This window comes from Onychostoma macrolepis, chromosome 22 (genome assembly GCF_012432095.1).
Source record: "Onychostoma macrolepis isolate SWU-2019 chromosome 22, ASM1243209v1, whole genome shotgun sequence".
NCBI lineage: Eukaryota > Metazoa > Chordata > Actinopteri > Cypriniformes > Cyprinidae > Onychostoma > Onychostoma macrolepis.
Genome location: NC_081176.1, coordinates 8695662 through 8716197, shown reverse-complemented (window position 1 = coordinate 8716197; position 20536 = coordinate 8695662). Strand labels below are relative to the sequence as shown.

Below are 20536 nucleotides of genomic sequence, written 5' to 3'. Positions count from 1 at the left end.
AAAGATTCTATTATTAAGGGGGGAAAAACATGCATTAAAAATAATAACTTTAAAGTCACCGGTCTAGATGTTGTTTTATAAGATCTTTTACTCACTTCTAGGCGGCGCCACTTATTTTTCCCGCGAACTCTTTCTTGTCGTCGCGTGTGAAAGATCAGCTTCCGCCTGGCAGCGGTCCTTCCGGTTTGGACGCCATTAACAAAACGCAGGTATGAATCTCCGGAGAATCACAAGCGATAAAATCGTATTAATATCTAATCCATCGCGTCTCAAATCAACACAAAAGCGTTTGTTCTTGCAAATATAAACTGTACGAAGCGGTTTCCAGCTGCTATTGTGAACTTTAAGCCAGATGTTCGCGGGGTTTTGAGGCTTTAACTCTGAGTGGATGCCATATAGCGCTTTTGCGTGATTCTCAAACGCTGTTATTAAAAATAAACCATAATATATAATCTCCAAACCTAAAACGTGTAGAAAATGTTGTGTATTCGCCAGAATCATGTAATATTGTTATATAATGACTTTGAACTGTTATACAGCCCGCTAATGTGTAACCTCTCAGCACACATGACCGTGTTTTCATATTTAACCCGGTTATGAATGTTTATTAAAACTCATTTCTCTCCACAGACATGGCCATCAGGTATCCTATGGCGGTTGGTCTTAATAAAGGCCATCCAGTGACCAAAAACGTTGCTAAACCCAAGCACGGCCGCAGGCGAGGAGTGAGTCTATGTTTGACACTCATGGATAGTTAAAGTTATTATCAATGCAAAAAATAGAATCTTCCTCAGTATTTATGTCTCGTTTTCCAATACAAATATCTGAACATGTTTAAATCAAGAAACTTGAGATGCAAAATGAAGCGAGTTTGTGCTTAAAACCATTATCTGTCGTTGAGGTATGAAAACTTTTGGCTTTGAAATACCATTGGTATTTGTTCTTGGTTTAATCATAAAATAACTTGCTTATTAGACATTTTATGTGGTTTTGATTCAAATAAATGCATCTTCAGATGTTTTCACTGGAAATCGAGACAAAAATATCGAGGAAGGACAAATTTTTTCAAATATACTGATATTTTAATGTTATCAGAAGGTACAGTACAGTTATTTCCATATTCTAGTGTTTTTCTGTTTGTAAAATGAATTAAATGGTAATGAAGATCTATTGAAAGTTGCATTTTCCAACTTTAAAGTGCTGGTAGTGCAAGACCATATTAACACATTGTCTTCCTTTCAATCTATTCCTTTAGGTTTTCTTTATTTGCACTAAAAATGTCTTAAACTTGCCTTCATAAAACCTACAGAAACCCTGGAGTTTCTCCCTTCATGCATTGCCATATGCGTGGGAATATTTCTTTATAATCATGTTTGACATGATGTTCTTGCATTTCAGCGTCTGACCAAACACACCAAGTTTGTGCGCGACATGATCCGCGAGGTGTGCGGTTTCGCGCCGTACGAGAGGCGTGCTATGGAGCTGCTCAAGGTGTCCAAGGATAAACGTGCCCTCAAGTTCATCAAGAAAAGGGTACGTGTTGAATTTGAGTTTATCTAACATGGTGTTCCCAGTCAAAAACAACCAGCCTTTGAAAACTGCTCGTACATTTCTCGTTAAGCTATATTATTACCTAATATTAGATTCAAGCTTAAACGTTTTTGAGTGAACATTGCCAAAACTATCCACAAATAATGTTTTTTCACCCACACTCAATGAAGCCTTAGTTCTAGAAAGAAATACAAAACCTGCGCTAATCGAAAGAAAAAGTTGGTAAAGAGATTAAATTCGGTAATATAGCATAAGAAATCTAACCATTTCTTGCATGCCAGTCACTTTTTTTTTTTTTTTTTTACTTCAAGTGTAACAAAGTGGAGGGTTTTATTCGTATCAAATCACAAATTGTGCAGCATCACAGAAAATTTGTCATTTTGTTCATTTTACATTGTCTATATACATTTATATAATTTGGTTAGATTTGAAAGAAAACGTCTTTGAAGCAACTTTAAAATGTTAAACAATTTGAGAAAAATAATTGGATTTTCAATCCAAATGTAGTATTTGTCTGATATTAAAGGCCATTACTGACATCTGACTAGTGTTGTTTTAGTATAATTGAGATACTAATATAGTTTATTAATATTTTGAATTAGATTTAACTTTTTTAATATTAGATTCATTTATACTGAACTTAAATATTTATTTTTGAATTGGATATTAATATTTTGTATTATATATTTATAAGATTTAGATCATTTGAATTAGATTTTTTTTTAAAGTTTTTAGTAATGGTGTAATTTTTTTTAGTTCAAGTGTTCATGTAGTGTTCATTAATTTATTTCAGTATATTAAGCTAAATTAAATGAAAATTAGGTGTTTTAGCTGATGTTGAATAACTTGTATAATATATAGTATTTTTATTTTTTTTAGTGCTGTCAAACGATTAATCGCATCCAAAATAAAAGTTTGTTTAATGTGTGTTGTATATTTTATAAATGCACAAACACAGTATATATTTTGAGTATATATATATATATATATATATAAATATACACCATACTCATGTAAACAAACTTATTTTGGATGCGATTAATCATTTGACAACACTAATATTTTTATTTTATTTATATATTTTTTTTTTTTTTTTCAATTAACCATTTTAGATAACTGTAATAATAATACAGCATCTGGCCTTATGTTTTCGTGATGAAGCCACTAAATGATATTTTAACAGCACATAAAACTGCTGTTGTAGCAGCAGGTTTGATTTCTGCTGAACCTCACATTATCCTCATGATCTGATCGTGTTGTTTTCCTCATTGTGTAATGTGTGTGTGTGTGTGTGTGCAGGTGGGAACTCACATCCGCGCCAAGAGAAAGAGGGAAGAGCTCAGCAACATTCTGGCCGCGATGAGGAAAGCTGCTGCCAAGAAGGAGTAGCCGGTGTAATGACAAATAAATTTGTATGTGTAAAAACAAGCTTTCGACTCTTGAGCTTCATTGAAACTCGAGTAGCTGATGTTTGCAGAAAGGCGCTGCCGTGTTTAACCAGCTCGCTGAGTAAATATGATCAGTGTCACCTGTCATGGAAATGAACACAAGCGTCCGGTATTATGCACTGCACAATACATGATGAAATTGCAACTGAGTAATGTCAACACTATCACACATCAAATATTCATTGTGCAAGAAAACACATTTGTGTTACGATCAAATGAGTCAAAAAGATGTTAATTGTAGTTGATAACACATGCTTCTGGGTGTTTTATATGTGCAGAATGTGTAGTTGTAGCATGTACACCTATATATTTATGGAAATAAGGTAACTGGTAGAATCTGATGGTGTTTATAGCACAAATTTATATCTGCTGTCACCTGATGTTTGCAGAATGTGAAATACATCTGATATTCATTTCTTGATGATGTAAAATACTTAATATTCTATGAATGCGTGCATTTTACACATTTAGAATAACGACGATCAAATTCAGATCCATCTGAGCTACACTATATAGTTGAATTATACACAGACCTATATTTCCAATTAAAGTAATAGCAATCAATTAAACTCAGATTAAGTATTTGCAGTCTATTGTCCTGTATCTCATGAAAAAATGTTTTCTGGTTTCACAGACTAAACCAGGATTAGGCCATACATTTCAGTCTTCTCTGTGAAACCAGGGGTAATATTACTGTAGATGGGTGGAAAGAACTATAGGTTATTTGCAGCATGGGATTTTACAAAAATGTAATTGTGACCATTTTTTCCCAATTTATGAGTTTGTTTCAAAATTCTGACTTTTTATATGTCAAAACAGCTACATTGTAAACACAAAATTGTGTATAAACTGGCAATTCTGAGAAGAAACTTAAGCATTGTGCTTTCCATTGATGTATGGTTTGTTAGGATCGGACAATATTTGGCTGAGACGCAACTATTTGAAAATCTGGAATCTGAGGTGCAAAAAAATCTAAATATTGAGAAAATCGCCTTTAAAGTCGTCCAAATGAAGTTCTTAGCAATGCATATTACTAATCAAATAATACGTTTTGATATATTTACGGTAGGAAATTTACAAAATATCTTCATGGAACATGATCTTTACTTAATATCCTAATGATTTTTGGCATAAAAGAAAAATTTATAAATACAATGTATTTTTTGGCTATTGCTACAATTATACCCCAGCGACTTAAGACTGGTTTTGTGGTCCAGGGTCACATACATTTATTAATGTTTATATACTTAAAAAAAAAAAATTGATTCTAACCTGTTCTTTCCATGAAAACACCTTTTTTTCTTTATTTTAATCTAATGATTTTATTTTTGGGTATGTAAATTAATGATCCTATTCGGATCGTATATATTTCTGCTGAGTAAACATCCACACAAGCTGTTCCATAATATATATATATATTTACTGTAAATGATTTGAGAGGATACAATTAAGGCAGTTATTTACAAATATGACACTCGAGATGAAATGAAACATGAATCCAGTGAATATAAAATCTTCACTGGAGGCTGCGTAGCAGCAATCTCGGGATCCCAGTGTCTCAAACGTTTCAGGAATCTTGACGACTTTCTGATCCACGTCCCACGAATCGAGAGGCAACGACGCGTGGCATTTTAAGTGCTACTTCTGCGGGATAAAAACTCAGTGACAGAAAGGATGAACCTGATCTGTGTGCTTGTGATTTCCAGACACGGAGGATTCAGTATTGTGGTGTACCGAAACATAAAACAGCACTACTATTGTCCAGAGAACACGATTTTGTAGATCTCGCTGTAGTTTTCCACGAAATGCACTTCCAGCCCTTCGGTGATGTACTCGGCCAGGTCTGAGAAGTCCTTTCTGTTTTCTGCAGGCAGGATGATGCACGTTACGCCAGCTCTCTTCGCCTGCCGCAGGAATTAAAACATGTTAGCATATATATGTACAAAATACAGCTACATACACATTTACACCACCAGTCAAAAGTTTTTGAACAGTAAGATTTTTAATGCAAGACGTCTCTACTGCTCACAAAGCCTGAATTTATTTGATCCAAAGTACAGCAAATACAGTAAAATTTTGAAATATTTTTACTATTTAAAATACCTGTTTTCTATTTGAATATATTTTAAAATGTAATTTATTCCTGTGATTTCAAAGCTGAATTTTCAGCATCATTACTCCAGTCACACGATCCTTCAGAAATCATTCTAATATGCTGATTTGCTGCAAAAAAAAAAACACATTTATTATTATTATGTTGAAAATAGCGGAGTATAATTTTTTCAGGTTTCTTTGATGAATAGAAAGTTCAGAAGAACAGCATTTATCTGAGATAGAAATCTTTTGTAACATTATAAATGTCTTTATCATCTTTTGATCAATTTAAAGCATCCGTGCTAAAAGTATTAATTTCTATAATTTATTATCTATGATTTCTGAAGGATCGTGTGACGCTGAAGACTGGAGTAATGATGCTGAAAATTCAACTTTGATCACAGGAATAAATTACATTTTAAAATATATTAAAATAGAAAACAGTTATTCCAAATAGTAAAAATATTTCACAGTATTACTGCTTTTGCTGTATTTGGATCAAATAAATGCAGGCTTGTTGAGCAGAAGAGAGTTCTTTAAAAACCTTGCTGTTTCAAATACTTTAGTGTAGTGTACATTTAGCCAAATGAAACAATCGTATTTTAAAAGAACCAAAAATGCAGAAACCAGCAGCAACACATTAGTTTGGAAGTGAAAGTGTGGCTAACTTACAGCGATGGTCTTTTCCTTGATTCCTCCAACAGGCAGGATCTTCCCGGTCAGGGACACTTCTCCCGTCATGGCTACGTTCTGACGCGCTGGTATGTTGGTAGCCAAGGACAGCAAAGCAGTCACAATAGTGCATCCAGCACTCGGCCCGTCTTTGGGAGTTGCACCCTAAACAGATTCCCAGCTTTAGTTATTACAAGAAACTAACTGAACCTTCAACCTCAGGGTTGTCCAGTTGCCACCCCCCCCCAAGCCATCCTAGGTGTATATGACTTTCTTCTTTTAGACAAATACAATCGGAGTTATAATGGCAGTGAATGGGGGCCGAGATTTTAAAGCCCAAAAAAGTACGTGCATCCACCATAAAAAGTGCCTCAACACCCATTCACTGCCATTATAAAGCTTGGAAGAGCCAGGACATTTTTAAATAAAACTCCCGATTGTATTTGTCTGAAAGAAGAAAGTCATATACACCTAAGTTGGCTTGAGGGTGAGTAAATCATGGGGTAATTTTCATTTTTTGGTGAACCATCCCTTTTACATCTACTTTAACTCTATACGGCAGGGCTGTCCAACCGATCTCCTGTGGGGCCACTTTCTTAATTCAACACACCTGAACAGGTCTTCAAGAATACTAGAAAACTTCCAGGGATGTGTGTTGGAGCAGGTAGAAGCCAAACTCTGCCGAAAGGTGGCCCTCCAGGAGCAGAATTGGATATCTCTGGACAAGTGTAATCTTCACCTCAAGCATGGCTATTTAACACCTACTTGAACTCTCTATTCCAATCATTGTTGTCCAATTGTGCTCCTAGAGGCACACCTTTCCTTAATACACACCAAAACAAGGCACTTAAAGACTTCAGGACTGCTAGGCACATGTGTTTGGGCCAAACTCTGCAGGAAGATGGCCCTCCCGGAGCAGAATTGGACAACTCTGGACAACTACGAATCTTCACCTCAGGCACATGGAGGTGTATGTGGGAGCCCACGAGGATATCGTTGTCAGGTTGCTCCTTCATGAGGAATGAGCGTGCAAACGTGTACGCAATCTTGGCGCTTTCCTTCATCACGTCTCCCAGCTGCCCCGTGACCTCCAGTGATCCATCTTTGGGTCCGTCTTTCCCTTGCGGTTCTCTCGGTCGCCTCAGAGTTGTCTCGATGAAGAGCGTCGAGCCACCTGTGGAGGAAAGTAGAGTTGTTTCTTTAAGGTTTTGTGGACTAAACATCTTTAGGAGTGTTCCCACCAACTCTGGTGTGACTAAGCATTACGAAAGTTCGCTGGAAACTAGGGGTGTGCGATATATATCGTCTGCGATAATATCGTAATTGTTTTGACATTTGACATTATCACGTATATTGCAAAAACCAAACAAAACACACGTATGCCTAAGTTACTTGATCAAGAAGGTTAGACTAGTGCGCATGAACATTTAGAGTGCGTTCTTTCACTGCATGATTCAGTCTATTAAGACGTCTTTGAATAAAATAAACAAAAATTTAATATTAAGAGACTTGTGTTTGACACTGTATTGACTGTTTTTGCCAACAAAAGTAATTCCAAACACAGCCACAGCACTGTTTTGCATCTCTGAGTAAAATGTTTTGTTCCTGAATGAATCAACCGTTTAAATGATTCCATTCAATCGCAATGACTGACTTGCTGCCACCTACTGGCGGTTTTAACTTCACATTTAAAGTATCTTTTCATTTTTTAAATAATTTTAAGTATCAGTGTTCAACGTTTTATGTTTAAAATTCTAAAACATTATGTATTTGTAACTGAGCTGCAATAAACTGTGTAAACACACATAAACTGCATCTGAAGTGGCATTTAGATGTTTCCTCTGCGTTGCAAAGAAGAATTTTGTTGATACTGGTTTCATTTGCTTAGTAACAACCCAAATGTCTTATTATTTTAATTGATTGATTAAATGTAAGAATTTGACTCAAATGGTAATCCTTAAGGTACCAGCACAATAACACACAAATATCATCTAATTGTCGTTACTGATACAATCCCCAAAAAATAGAGATATAATTTTTTGTCAATATCGCACACCCCTACTGGATACTAATGTACCAATATTTGGCTTGAACATTCTTGGTTGAACCCTTACCCATTGCCGTCCATGCCAGTCCCATGACAACTCCCGGCGGTGTGACGTCATACATTCGGTCCACAGTGAAGATGGGCTTTCCGACATAATCCTGAAGGTTCTCTTGGGAAACGTTGACCTCTGTTTCCTCGCCGTTGACAATCCGGAATGCTACTTTCCGAAACACCTGCAAAGGTACCAAACTTAGCTACACTTGCGGAACATTCATTAAGATGGTAGGGCACTAATTCCGCAATGCAGAAAATGTGGACGGAACCGCGGAATTTACTGTATAACGCGGAATGTCACGGAATTTGCCAAATTTGGATAAATAAATGAAAAGTAGGTCAGTACACTTAAATCAAAATGCAATATGGACTAGTGTCTGTGAATATTAAGCCGCAAAAATAGTATTTAAATATGAACCTTGCATGTTGCGCGTGTCTCTGTGTGAATGAATAGCACAGATGCACTGTTTCGTTTACTACACACGTAGTGAAGCGTGCGTGAAGCTCGCTGTGTTTTCAGCCTCGGGCCGCCTCAATATGAGTACATGAACACGATCTCTAGAACTGCTCTGAGAGTCAGTTAATTAGCATTTTAACGTTTCTTTTGAGAGAAACTATCATCATATCATATTGGCTACAAAGAGAAACTTGAAGGTCTTCACAGCAACCCGTCAAAATAAAAGTTTAACTTGAAGAAACTGGGACAGAAACATAGTACTTGATGTAATAATAGTACTACTACTAATAATAAAATTATTATTAAAACATTATTTTCAAGAAATATTTACCAGGATTATTTTCCAGAAAACACACAATACTGTAAACACACAACACCGTATTTCTGAAATAAAACAATAATAAAGTAGCTTTAATAAAATCAATTATTTAGAGATGCTTTTTATTATTAAAATTTATTGAAACCATTGAAATGGAATCCGGAAAACTAGTGAAAAACAGAATTTGGTAATAAAAAAATAATTTAATTAAAAAACTGAATGAGGAAAAAAAACGACAAATTTCATTGGGCCTTAAAATAACATTTTTGTTAAACATTTAATAAATTGCCGATAAATTGTTTCATGATTTCAATTAATTAGACATGCTTTTTAATTAATAAAATTTAATTTAACCATTAAAAACAGACTCTAGAAAAATTAAAATGGAAAAAAAATAGAATTAAAATGTAGTGGATTTTAATAAGGACATAAGATGGGTAAGAAGTTAGTCGTACCTTCTCGACTTGCTTCTGAAGGTTCCTGACGCCGCTCTCCCGGCAGTACTGTCTGATGAGCACGTTCAGAGCCTCGGGGGTGATTTTCACCTTCTGCTCATCCAAACCGCATAGAGCTCGCAACTGGGGTACCAAGTATCTCTGTGGTGGTTATAAAGACCGGGAAAGGACTGAGTCGAACTCTTGTGCCAACAGCACTGCATCTAGTAAACCTGACTCCTTGGAAGTGACTTCCAGTTAGAGGGACAATCCCCCTGAAGTAACTTGGGATTTAAAGGGCACCTATTATGCCCCTTTTTACAAGACATAATATTGGTCTTGGGTGTCCCCAGAATGTGTCTGTGAAGTTTCAGCTCAAAATACCCCGCATATTTATTATAATGTCTGAAAAATGTCATTTTTGAGGCATGTCTAAAAAAAAAAAAGAGCTGTTTTGGTGTGTATCGCTTTAAATGCAAATTAGCTGCATATCCCGCCCTCCATCTCCAGAAGAGGGAGTAGTGTATAGGTCTCTCTGCTCAGTTTGCATACCTACAGCAATAAACCGCCGATAGAAGCAACATGACAGAGCGAGAGAACCGGTGTTTAGCCGTACATGTAAGACAAGCCAAATGCACTGAAAGTGGGACGAAACGGCACAACCTGTCATCGGTGCAGCTCAATAGACAGAGCCGCGGGACTGCACTACTGAACGAACAGCGCGACGTGAACTAATCTCACAAATTCTTCAATAACGTACACACAAAAATACGGTTAAAACTCTAAGCACTATAACGGCATGACATTCACAAAGTAGTCTGGAGTAAAATGATTTGTGCAAACAAACGTATTTAGGTAGATTTTGAAGCGCATTACCTTGAAAAATAAAAGTAATCCACTGCGTCCCACACATTGCTTAAAGAATCAAAAGGACAGGCCTAGTGGGACTAATTTGGTTTAATGGGGATTAAAACATAAGGAGTGGGTGGATGTTTATCATTGTAGGGTGGCTGTGTTCACACACTGCCAACATACATTTATGTACAAACACCATGTAAAAGTGGATTTTGCATAATAGGTGCCCTTTAAAGGTCATGCTCTCAGTTTTTAACTATCGGTCTTGAATCAGCAACCTGCCGGTTCAAGTTTAACTGGCTACAACAGATCCAAACTGTAATGTTAACCCAAAAATGTGTTGTTGAGTTTCATTAAAAGAGATCACGTACCTCCGCAATGGCCAGTTTCTCCTGAGCAACGTAACCTGATATGTTGATCATTTCCATTCGGTCTCTTAAGGGTTCGGGAATGGTGTCGAGAACATTGGCCGTACAAATGAAAAGCACCTGATGAAAACCAATGAAGATACAATGAAACCAGAGTCTCCTTTTAACAAATGTGGATTTTTGCTAGTCTATACCTTAGACAGGTCTACGGGAACATCCAGGTAATGGTCAAGAAAGTTAGCGTTCTGTTCTGGATCTAAAAGCTCAAGTAGAGCAGAAGATGGGTCACCCTGGTAACCTCGACCTATTTTGTCAACCTGCACAACAAAAAGATGAATACAGTTTACAGTATAAGTAGTTTTGACAGTTAAGACCAAAATCTTTAGTATAGGACAGGGTTAAGATTAGATTTGTATGTCATACCTCGTCAATAAGGACCAATGGGTTTTCAGTCTTAGTTTTCTTTAGACACTGGATGATCTTTCCTGGCATTGCACCAACATATGTTCTCCTGCAATGTACAAACAAAAAAATGTACATGTACACAGTTTGAAAATAAGTATTGACTCTATATAATGTTCATTAGCACATACCTGTGGCCTTTAATTTCAGCCACATCCGTCATGCCGCCCACGCTAAAACGGAAATACTCGCGATTAAGTGCTCTGGCGATTGAACGGGCGATACTGGTCTTTCCAACTCCAGGAGGCCCATAGAAACACAAGATCTTTCCCTGTGTGCTGCCTCTCAGCTGGCTTACAGCTATGAACTCCTGCATGAATGAACAATGACTGGGGTTAAGAGGATTTAGAAAGCAAATTTATCCCATTCTCAGGGGATAAAGGTTGAGGCACTCATGCTTGTTTTTTTTTACCAGAATGCGTTTCTTGACATCCTCCATTCCATAGTGGTCCTCTTCCAAAACCTCTTTGGCTTGACTCAACTCCAGGTTTTCCTCGCTGTTGGTGCCCCAAGGCATGGAGGTCAGCCAGTCTAAGTAGTTACGGGTAACGCTGGGAATTTTAAGAGGGAAAAAGAAAGATTAAATTAATAAAATATCACCTTGAGGAGATCAAGCTACTTTGTCAGTAGCTTGGAGCTAATGACCAGGCAGAATCCATAAATAACCATCTTAAGCTGGTTTTATTAACCTTTATGTGGTTCTAAGGTGGTCTACTAGGTCCACCAGCTGGTGATCCAATGGATGAACCTTCTAAAGCAGTTTGGAGCAGCTAAAGACCAGCTAGAATCCATGTAAAACCACCTTAAGTTTTGTCAACCTTGTTGCTGGTCTAAGGTGGTCTACCAGGTCAAAACCAGGTCTTACAGCTTGTAGTCTAACTGATCAACCATCTAAAGTAGTTTGGAGCAGTAAATGACCAGACAGAATCCATGCAAACCATCATCTTCAGCTGGTTTTAGCAGGGTTATATCAACTTTGTTGTGGGTCTAAGGTGATCTACCAGGTCAAAACCAGGTCAACCAGCTTGTAGTCCAATTGATTATACATCTAGAGCAGCCAGGTAAAGTCCATGTACCATCATCTTAAGCTGGTTTTAGCTGGGTTTTGGTAAACTTGTTGCCAGTCTAAGGTGGTCTGTCAGGTTAAACCTAAGTCCAGTTCGAGGTCCAACCTTCTAGAGCAGCTTGGAGCTGCCAATAACCAGGTAAAGTCCATGCACAACCATCTTAAGCTAATTTTAGCTGGGCTTACAGCTTCTTGAGCATTTTTATACACATTAAGAATAGGGCTGCACGATTAATCGAATGCGCTTATCATGCACATCTTGTCAGTAAAGCCGGTTCTGTAATCAGAAGTAAATCTCCATTATGTGCTTTCAGATGGAGCAGCATTTACTACATAGAGCTGTAGTTCATTGACAAGCTACGCAAAAAGAAAAATCAAAGACGATATAATCGCGCGATTATGAACACTGTTTGCATAGCTTCTCGGTGAACTACGGCTCTGTGTAGTAAATGCTGCACTATCTGAAAGCACGTAAAATACCACATTTAATAACATGTTTTCACTCCAAACTCGCTTTATAACGTCAGCCGAGTGTTTGAAATAAATCCTTCTGTGAGATGATATGGCTTCTTTATAAACAGAACAAGACATGCAACATATTTCATAGTTTTCTAAGCAGTGATAAAGGCATTACATTATTATATAGTTTATTATAATGAAAATTTCCCAGGTTTCTTCTGCGGGGCATATTTGGAGTTTCAGCGTAAGTGCGCCCTCTGGCCTTCGGATGAAGATTTACTACTGATCACAGAACTGTGCTCACATGAATATCGCAGCTTTTGCCTTATCGTGTTTTTGATTTCATTTCGATTTATCTTGCAGCCTTAATTAAGAAGAAACATTATGCTATGTATAGATTACACTAGTTTATAGCCATGACAAACTCTTACTTGAACTCTGAGGAGTGGTTATCTAACAGCGCCAGTTTGTTCAGCTCCTCGTTAATAACGTCCATGATGTGCTGAGGTACGGTCCGATCCTTCAGCCTCTCCCTGAACTTCTCCTCAATGGCGTCTTTGTCCTCTTTCTCCAGGCCGAGCTCCTTCTTAATGATCTTCAGCTGCTCCTGGAGGAGGTACTTCCTGTGCGTCTGCTTGATCTTCTCTTCAACCTGAGCATCGAGACCAACAGGCGTAAAATGAAAGGAAACCCAAACGAATAAGCAACAGCATGTCAAGTAGCGTCCTCCTTCGTTCCCTCACCTCCCTGCCGAGGCGCTGCTGTAGTTTACTCAGCTCGTATTCTTTCTTCAGCAGAGAGAGTGCTTTGTATAGTCGTTTGGGAATCTGCAAAGACAGTTTTCATGTTAGATACAGGGTTCGTACAGATAAAGGACTTTCAAGGACTTTTCAAGCACTACTTTTTTGGCTTTCAAGGACTAAAGATCTCACTTATCAAACAACATTGTTATTATCTTTCAAATTCTAATAAATAAACTAATAAAACACAATGGTACAAATAAAGTTCAGCACATGCAAAGCATGCAATGACTTTAACATTTGAAAGGATACTATAGCAAAGTTATCGCTTTCCTTATTCAAACTGATTTTTGTTTTCATGAATATATGATTAACCTGAAGATTGAAAGCTATTGCATACACTTGGAAAATTATGGGTTATATCACGCTCATAGACACTTAGCTCACGAGATGAGACAAACTACAGATACTTGTATTTTTAAGACATATTCAATGACAAAATATGTCTTTTAATCACAATGCACTTGTATTTTGAAACGTTTTAGCTAATCTTAGGGCCGTAACTAACAATTATTTTGGTAATAGAGCAATCTACTGATTATTTTGACAGCGGAGTAATCTGATATTTTTTAGTAATAAAAATAGACCTAAAAGGAAAAACAGGCTTTAATATGACTATATTTATATAAGAACTAATGATGAGGCAATAATAATTTGTTCAAATAAGCTATCAAAACCAAGTAATTACATGGTTTTATTAACAACACTGTTATTAAACAACACAATGTAATATGCCTATACGAACATAACCAACTTAAGTGCATTATGTATTATAACAAGTACCTGCAGAGGGTGATGTTTCACTTTACAGCGTGATTCAATGACGTATAAATCTATATAATTTTAATATTTGGCCAACAAATCACACATTAAGAAATATGTTGGTGTATTCTCCTGTGTTTGCATAGGTTTATAAATGATTTACATTACAAATCTAGTGAGATAAAGTGCACTGTTTTTCCAGATGAACGTTAAGCAACCTAAACTCACAGCACATGCAGAGGAAGAGTTTGTCGACCGAGATGTAGACGTGCTCCACACTTGTAAATGATAACAGTTCAACACAAAGCGTGTCAGACTCTATATGCATTCCCAAATGTACAGTATGCGATTGGAAACTCAAACAAACAGCACATGCAATAAAAGACCGAACAATATAATGCAAGTGCTATCGATGGTTTTACCAAAAACACAACTTTATACTTATATTGCGAGACTGCTTTTCACCTCAAGGAATAATATCGCGAGATCTCGTGCGCTGCTAAAAGCCAGGCGAAACGGCTCTGTATTTGTATCAGATGCACTGCATCATTAATGTTGCGTGAAAAGATCATTTTTGTTTTCGATAAAAACAAACACAAATTTAATATATTATTGAAAATTCTAACATTTTAAAAATTCAAGTACCTTTTCAGAAATATGGCTGTTTTCAAGGGTTTTCCAGGACTTGAATTTCAAAGAGTCAAATTCAAGTACTTCAAGCATAGATGCACATTAACGTTCAGTTTTTGGGGGTCATAAACGTACGTTTGTTTCCTCCAGGACGTCTTGTAACTCGTGTGATTCGGCCCCGGTCAGCGCCGCCCCCATGTCGCTCAGGTAGATGGGATTATCCACCACTCTCTGACCGGCCTGCATCATCTGGAGCACTGACTCTCTAGCAAACAATCGGACAGACAAACATGTTCACTAATGGTGGCTTAGCTTGCAGTTTTAAACACCCTCTTTTATCTATCTTACCTGTATAGTGGATTCAGAGCGATAATATCACGGATAGTCTTGACGATCTCAGCAGTCAGGGCCTGGTTTGAAACAACAGAGTGTATAAATTAATTCTGAAGAGGTGAAAATCATTTACAACATCCTGGTAAATGCTTACTGAACTGTAGTACCTTGAATAAATGCTGACTAAAATAAAAGAAAATATACTTAAACTTCAGCTACTTCCCAAAGTCAACATTTCTCATTTAAAAATAAACTATTAGATATTTAAAATAAGTTTTGACTGAAATAAAATAAAAACTAAAAGGCAAGATTTTTGTTTAGTTTAAGTACTAAAATAAAACTGAAATAAATATTAATAAAACCTATATAGACATTTTAAACTAAAATAAACATTAACCATTTAGTTTATGTTTTAAATAATAATTAAAATTTAAAACCAAAAACCCATTTTAAAATTTTTTAGTAATAAATATTATTTAATTAATAAATAATTTAAGTAATATATATTAAAACTTAAAACAGCTAGTTGATAAAGGCAACATTTTTTTATTTTTGTCTAGTTTAAGCTTAAGTACTAAAATAACTAGAACAAAAATAAAGAAAAATATGAACTTTTTAAAATCAAAATGTTGACTGAAATAAAATGAAATATTAAAGCTCTAAATTTGCAAAAAGCAACATCTCATTTTTGCTTAGTTTAAGTAACAAAATAACCAAAATAAAAATAAACACCATATAGACGTTGCAAAATAAAATAAATGTTGACTGAAATAAAGTAAAATATATATTAAAAGTTCAGCTTAAGCAACTTGCTAAATTTCAAATTTTTGTTAAATTCTGAAATAGAAATTAAAAAATATATATTTTAAAGTTATATTTTGAAATAAAATAAACATTAACTGAAATAAAATTAAAAATATATTAACTTAAGGTAGCTGCTAAAGGCAACACTTCTTATTTTCATTTATAGCTGAAGTACTAAATATCTAACACTAAAACTGAAATAAAAACTATAGACGTATTTAAAAACTTAATAAGAATGACAAAAACGCACTACAAAATCATTAGAACTTTAAAATAATGAATTCTAATCTAATTCAAAATACCAATAAAACTATGCTAAACTGACGCTGACCTTGACCTCTTCTGTGACCTGGAACTCCTCGTGGACCACGTTGTCCACCTCCACCATGAGGACGCCGGGCAGAGGAAGCGCCTCCACCACAAACCCGGCCTCCCGCACCTTCTCCTCCATCGTCTCCGCCAGCGACGCCGAGTCCTTGCGCGATCGCTTCTGCTTCCGCCGCGCAGCTTTCGGCTGCTCGCCCTCCTCCTCCAGCGACACCGGCTCCTCCGGCTCCACCTCCAGCTGCTTATTGATACGGATTCTGGGAAACCACAGACAAAAAGATCAGGAAACTTACCTGGAAAAAGCATTCACCTCAATCAGTCAACAAAGCAGCAAAAGATATTGCGTATTTTTAACAATGAAAAATTCATTATAAAAAATTTTTTTTTTAAACCATCTGGAGGTTCATAATGAAAAATGTAAATAAATGTAAAAACTTGATTTAATAAATAAACGTAAAAATTATGGCTGTCAGTTTAAAGCGTTAATTAATTAGTTATGAAAAAATAACGTGATTAAAATATTTGAACGCACTGGTCCCGCCCCCAAACCTGTTGACTGTTGACAAATATGACGCAGTGAAACAACTCCATAAATACAGTTATGCCCTAAAATTCAAGATATTGTGGCAAATACTTATATCATAAGCGATATCACACGAGCAGCCAGAGCAATCACAGGAGTGCTGTTTGTCTCGAATATAACAAGTGCAAATGTGATTTTATACAACAGTTCAGTAAATAAGTTTATATTGTGGTATATTTTAAACACAATATTGTCTGTTTTTGCTCAGGTGTTTAGTTTCTGAATGAATCTGCGTTTTGAACGAATCATGTGAATCAATGATTCAAAGTCCCATTCACAAAGTGAGCCGTTTACTTCATTCCTGAATGAATCAGCCGTTTGAACGAATCAAATGAATGAATGAATCATAAAGACATTTACCGCCACCTGCTGGCAGATTTAGTTTCTTATTTTGAGTATTATTGTATTAATTCATTTAAAATTTAAAAAATATATATGTAAATAAAAAAGGGAAACAACTTTAAAGGGATGGTTCACACAAAAATTAATTTAATCAAACCTGAATGACTTACTTTCTTTTTTGGAACATAAAAAAGGCATTTTGAAGAGGGTTGGAAATAAAGCTGTTTTGTTTAACAGTGATTTTTATTGTATGAACAAAAAAAGCAAAACTGAGATGTTTCTCAAATTATCTTCTTTTATGTTCCATAGTTTATGTTTGGCCGTTGTAGCCTAAATGTTTGTGTGTAATAAATTTTATGGTGAATCAAGTAAAATATTTATTTTTAAAGCTACTCTTTGTAATGTGTACTTAATACTTTCTCATTTAACACAAAAATAGCTTTAAATAATATTTTGGGGGTATTTTCACAGCCAAATGTAATTTGCGATTAATTAATCGACAAATCATGCAATTAATTAGATTAAAAATTTTAATCGACTAACAGCCCTAGTAAAAATATAACCTACATTCATATTTAATTAAAAAAGATAAATAATAAATACATCCCCCCCCCCCAAATAACTGCATGACATGCATGTATTATTATTTATTGAAAGCTCACAGCTTCCTCCTCGTACTGCACTGAAATAATTTACCTAATTAATTATTTTAACTAATAAAACGAGCTGGGAATCCCTTCTTTAAAGGTCATGTGACTGATCGTCACCTTCTGTGTCCCATCACAATCATGCGCAGTTTGTCTCCGAGGTCCTGCATCTCGTGGATCTGCACAAACGTCCCGGTGTGATAAACCGCATCCAGACTCTCCACCACATCCGTCTCGTTACTGATGAACAAACACACCACAATCAGCACAAATCAACCTGAATCACAATACAGTGTCAAACTATAACTATCTTGACATTTAACCATTGCATATCACTTACTTGTCATCTTTCTTCAAGAAAACACCAGCATACGGCTGAGCAAGACGCACTTTACACCTCAACAGGTCCATGAGCTGCTTGTTTTTGACCTAAAGATGCCAAAATATTAGTTTGAGTGGTTTTATTCAACATTAAACATAAAAAAAAATATGTAGGCTAGTCTTTCAGTTAATCAATAAAACCTATTATAACCAATAATATTTGCTTAATTTTATGTAAATAGCATCAGAATTCATCATATAAATATCAGCATCTGCACCAAATTGACATCTGCACCATAAACGTCTGATGAAGCAAATAGGACATTAATATGCAAACTTTTAAAAAGATTTTATTAGTTTATTAGTTCTGTCAAACGATTAATCGCGATTAATCGCATCAAAAATAAAAGTTTTTGTTTACATAAAATATGTGTGCTGTGTATATTTATCATGTATATATAAATACACAAACGCATGCATATATTTCAGCAAAATCTGTTGTTTATATATTAAATATATTTATATATAATAATATAAACACATAAATACATGTAAATACATTCAAAATATATACTGTTTGTGTGTGTCTTTATATATACACATAAGAAATATACACAGAACACACATATTATGCAAACAAAAACTTTTATTTTGTATGCGATTAATCGTTTGACAGCACTACCTTTTATACGTTGTCTAAAGGTTGACCATTCTATTTCCAGAAGAAATAATAAATACATAAACTATAAACTATTATTTTATATGTCAGGCGTTGCAGGGTTAAGCATGTCAAATAAAAGCATTCAGTTTAACAAACATGGAATAACAGTTCTTTAAACAATAATCATTTTTTTTAAATAATTTCTTAAAATACATTTCTAATTAATTGAATTATCACTTTTAATAAATAATTATTTGGGGATTTTTTCATCAGATTAATCGAATAAATAACCGACCAATTAATCGATCATCAAGAAAATCGTTCCCTACTCTCAATGTCATAAAATCCGAAAATATTGCAAGAAAACTCTTTATACAGATTTTATATCAAATAAAAACCACTTGATATCAAATATCCAAGTACTGACAAATATTTAACCAGGTTAAATCAGACACAAACTAATCTGTAAAGAACTTTCTAGATGCTTCATTCATGGGGATGATGAAATCCCCAGCAAACTACAACCACAAAGTAAACACTGCAGTAAAACACAAAAACATCGCCTTTTGTGTCTTTAAACGCAAACAATACATTCCAATTCCAATAAATAAATAAATTCACATAATTCTTAAAAACAATTTGTTTTTTGTTTTTTTTTGGTCAGGCTTTACAAGGTTAACATGTCGAATAAAAGCATTTAGTTTAACAAAACTGGAATAATATGGAATTTTTAGAATAATAATATTTTTTAAATATAGTTTTATTAAATTATTATTTTTAATGATATATTTTCATCTAATTAAATAAATAATCGACCGATTAATCGATTGTCAACATAATCGCTCCCTGCTTTCAATGAGTCATAAATTCAGAAACATCGCAAGAAAACATCTTTTTTATTTTACTACTATTGACCAATATTTAACCAGATTAAATCAGAAACAAACTAAAGAACTCTCCAGATGCAACCACACTGTAGTAAAACTGCAGTAAAACACAAAAACATCGACTTTCGCGTATTTAAACGCAAACTACACCGCCATGCGTCGTAATTGAACCGTTTTTCATAAGCCTTGCTGTCATGTAACGAGCCTGATTGCATCATGTGTGAATGTGTCTCGGTCACCTCGATGATTTTGATGAATCTGGGAAACACAGGGTTTCTGTTGACGGCGACGAGCGGCACGTTCGGGAAGACCTCGGGCACAAGCATCGTTGTGAGAGCTGTCATCTGCGGCGGAGGAGGAGGAGGAGGAGAGTAGCCTTCATCCCCTCCGGACTCATCATCTCCGGCGCTGCCCTCAGAGAACCCGCTGCACAGAGAGCGCCGCGGAGTCCGCGCGGAGGCTGCGGTCCTGGCGCTGCGCAGCGACGCTCTGCCGGAGACGCTGGAGTAGGAGCGCCGGAGCTGCAGGGAGGAGCGCGGGAAGAGCGCGTTTAAACCGGCTCTGATCGTGACTGAAGCGGCGCTGCTGGACGCTCTCCACACTCGCATGTACGCCGCCATCTTTGATCTGGAGAATTCTACGCGAGGAGCACGTGACCGCGCCGCTGTCTGCTGCTGATGACGCAGGAGGCGATGCCACGCCCCCACATTTGCATATTATTATGAGCGCTGAGCGTTTGAAAAAATAATAAATTTTTTAAAATTGAGATTTACACATCATCTGAGAGCTGAATAAATGAGCTTTTTTTAAGCGTGTAAATACACCAAAGTCGATGTTTTGTGTTTTACTGCAGTTGTTGTTTGCTGGGGATTTCATCATGAATGGAGCATCTAGAAAGTTATTTACAGACTTGTTTGTTTCTGATTTAATCTGGTTAAATATTTGTCAGTAGTAAGTAAAAAAAAAAAAAAAAACGTTTTCTTGCGATGTTTCTGAATTTATGACGCATTGAAAGTAGGGAGCGATTATCTTGATAATTGAATAATAATAACAGACGCAGCTATATGCTGAGATATTAATTGTAAGAACCCGCAACATGGTATTGAGTTATGTCTCTTGTATGATAATATTGTGGAGTCTCTTCTTACTTCAA

At 35.8% G+C, this 20536-nt stretch overlaps 2 protein-coding genes across 2 annotated transcripts; one reads left to right on the top strand and one right to left on the bottom strand.

Moving 5' to 3' along the window:
• Positions 1-131: 131 nt before the first annotated feature.
• rpl36 (ribosomal protein L36) lies at positions 132-2979 on the top strand. Its single transcript, XM_058760093.1, has 4 exons — positions 132-209; positions 631-725; positions 1399-1533; positions 2851-2979. The coding sequence occupies exons 2-4, from the start codon at positions 633-635 to the stop codon at positions 2938-2940; spliced, it is 318 nt and encodes a 105-aa protein (XP_058616076.1). The 5' UTR covers positions 132-209; positions 631-632; the 3' UTR covers positions 2941-2979.
• A 1774-nt stretch (positions 2980-4753) lies between these two features.
• lonp1 (lon peptidase 1, mitochondrial) lies at positions 4754-20003 on the bottom strand. The gene is made up of 18 exons (XM_058761525.1): positions 19623-20003; positions 17855-17943; positions 17635-17754; positions 15947-16199; positions 14827-14888; positions 14614-14743; positions 13030-13113; positions 12718-12938; positions 11174-11312; positions 10893-11071; positions 10723-10810; positions 10494-10616; positions 10303-10419; positions 9098-9238; positions 7880-8045; positions 6719-6939; positions 5766-5930; positions 4754-4903 (listed from the first exon to the last, which is right to left on the bottom strand). Exons 1-18 carry the CDS (start codon positions 20001-20003, stop codon positions 4754-4756), a joined length of 2829 nt encoding a protein of 942 aa, XP_058617508.1.
• Positions 20004-20536: the final 533 nt, after the last annotated feature.

Excerpts from the sequence above, each read along its gene's own strand:
- rpl36 (XM_058760093.1), top strand. The coding sequence starts at position 633 with ATGGCCATCAGGTATCCTATGGCGGTTGGTCTTAATAAAGGCCATCCA. Across the intron at positions 726-1,398 it reads AGCACGGCCGCAGGCGAGGA|CGTCTGACCAAACACACCAA; the intron begins GTGAGTCTATGT and ends CTTGCATTTCAG. Across the intron at positions 1,534-2,850 it reads TCAAGTTCATCAAGAAAAGG|GTGGGAACTCACATCCGCGC; the intron begins GTACGTGTTGAA and ends GTGTGTGTGCAG.
- lonp1 (XM_058761525.1), bottom strand. The coding sequence starts at position 20,003 with ATGGCGGCGTACATGCGAGTGTGGAGAGCGTCCAGCAGCGCCGCTTCA. Across the intron at positions 5,931-6,718 it reads TACACCTCCATGTGCCTGAG|GGTGCAACTCCCAAAGACGG; the intron begins GTGAAGATTCGT and ends GAATCTGTTTAG. Across the intron at positions 4,904-5,765 it reads TCAAGGAAAAGACCATCGCT|GCGAAGAGAGCTGGCGTAAC; the intron begins GTAAGTTAGCCA and ends TTCCTGCGGCAG.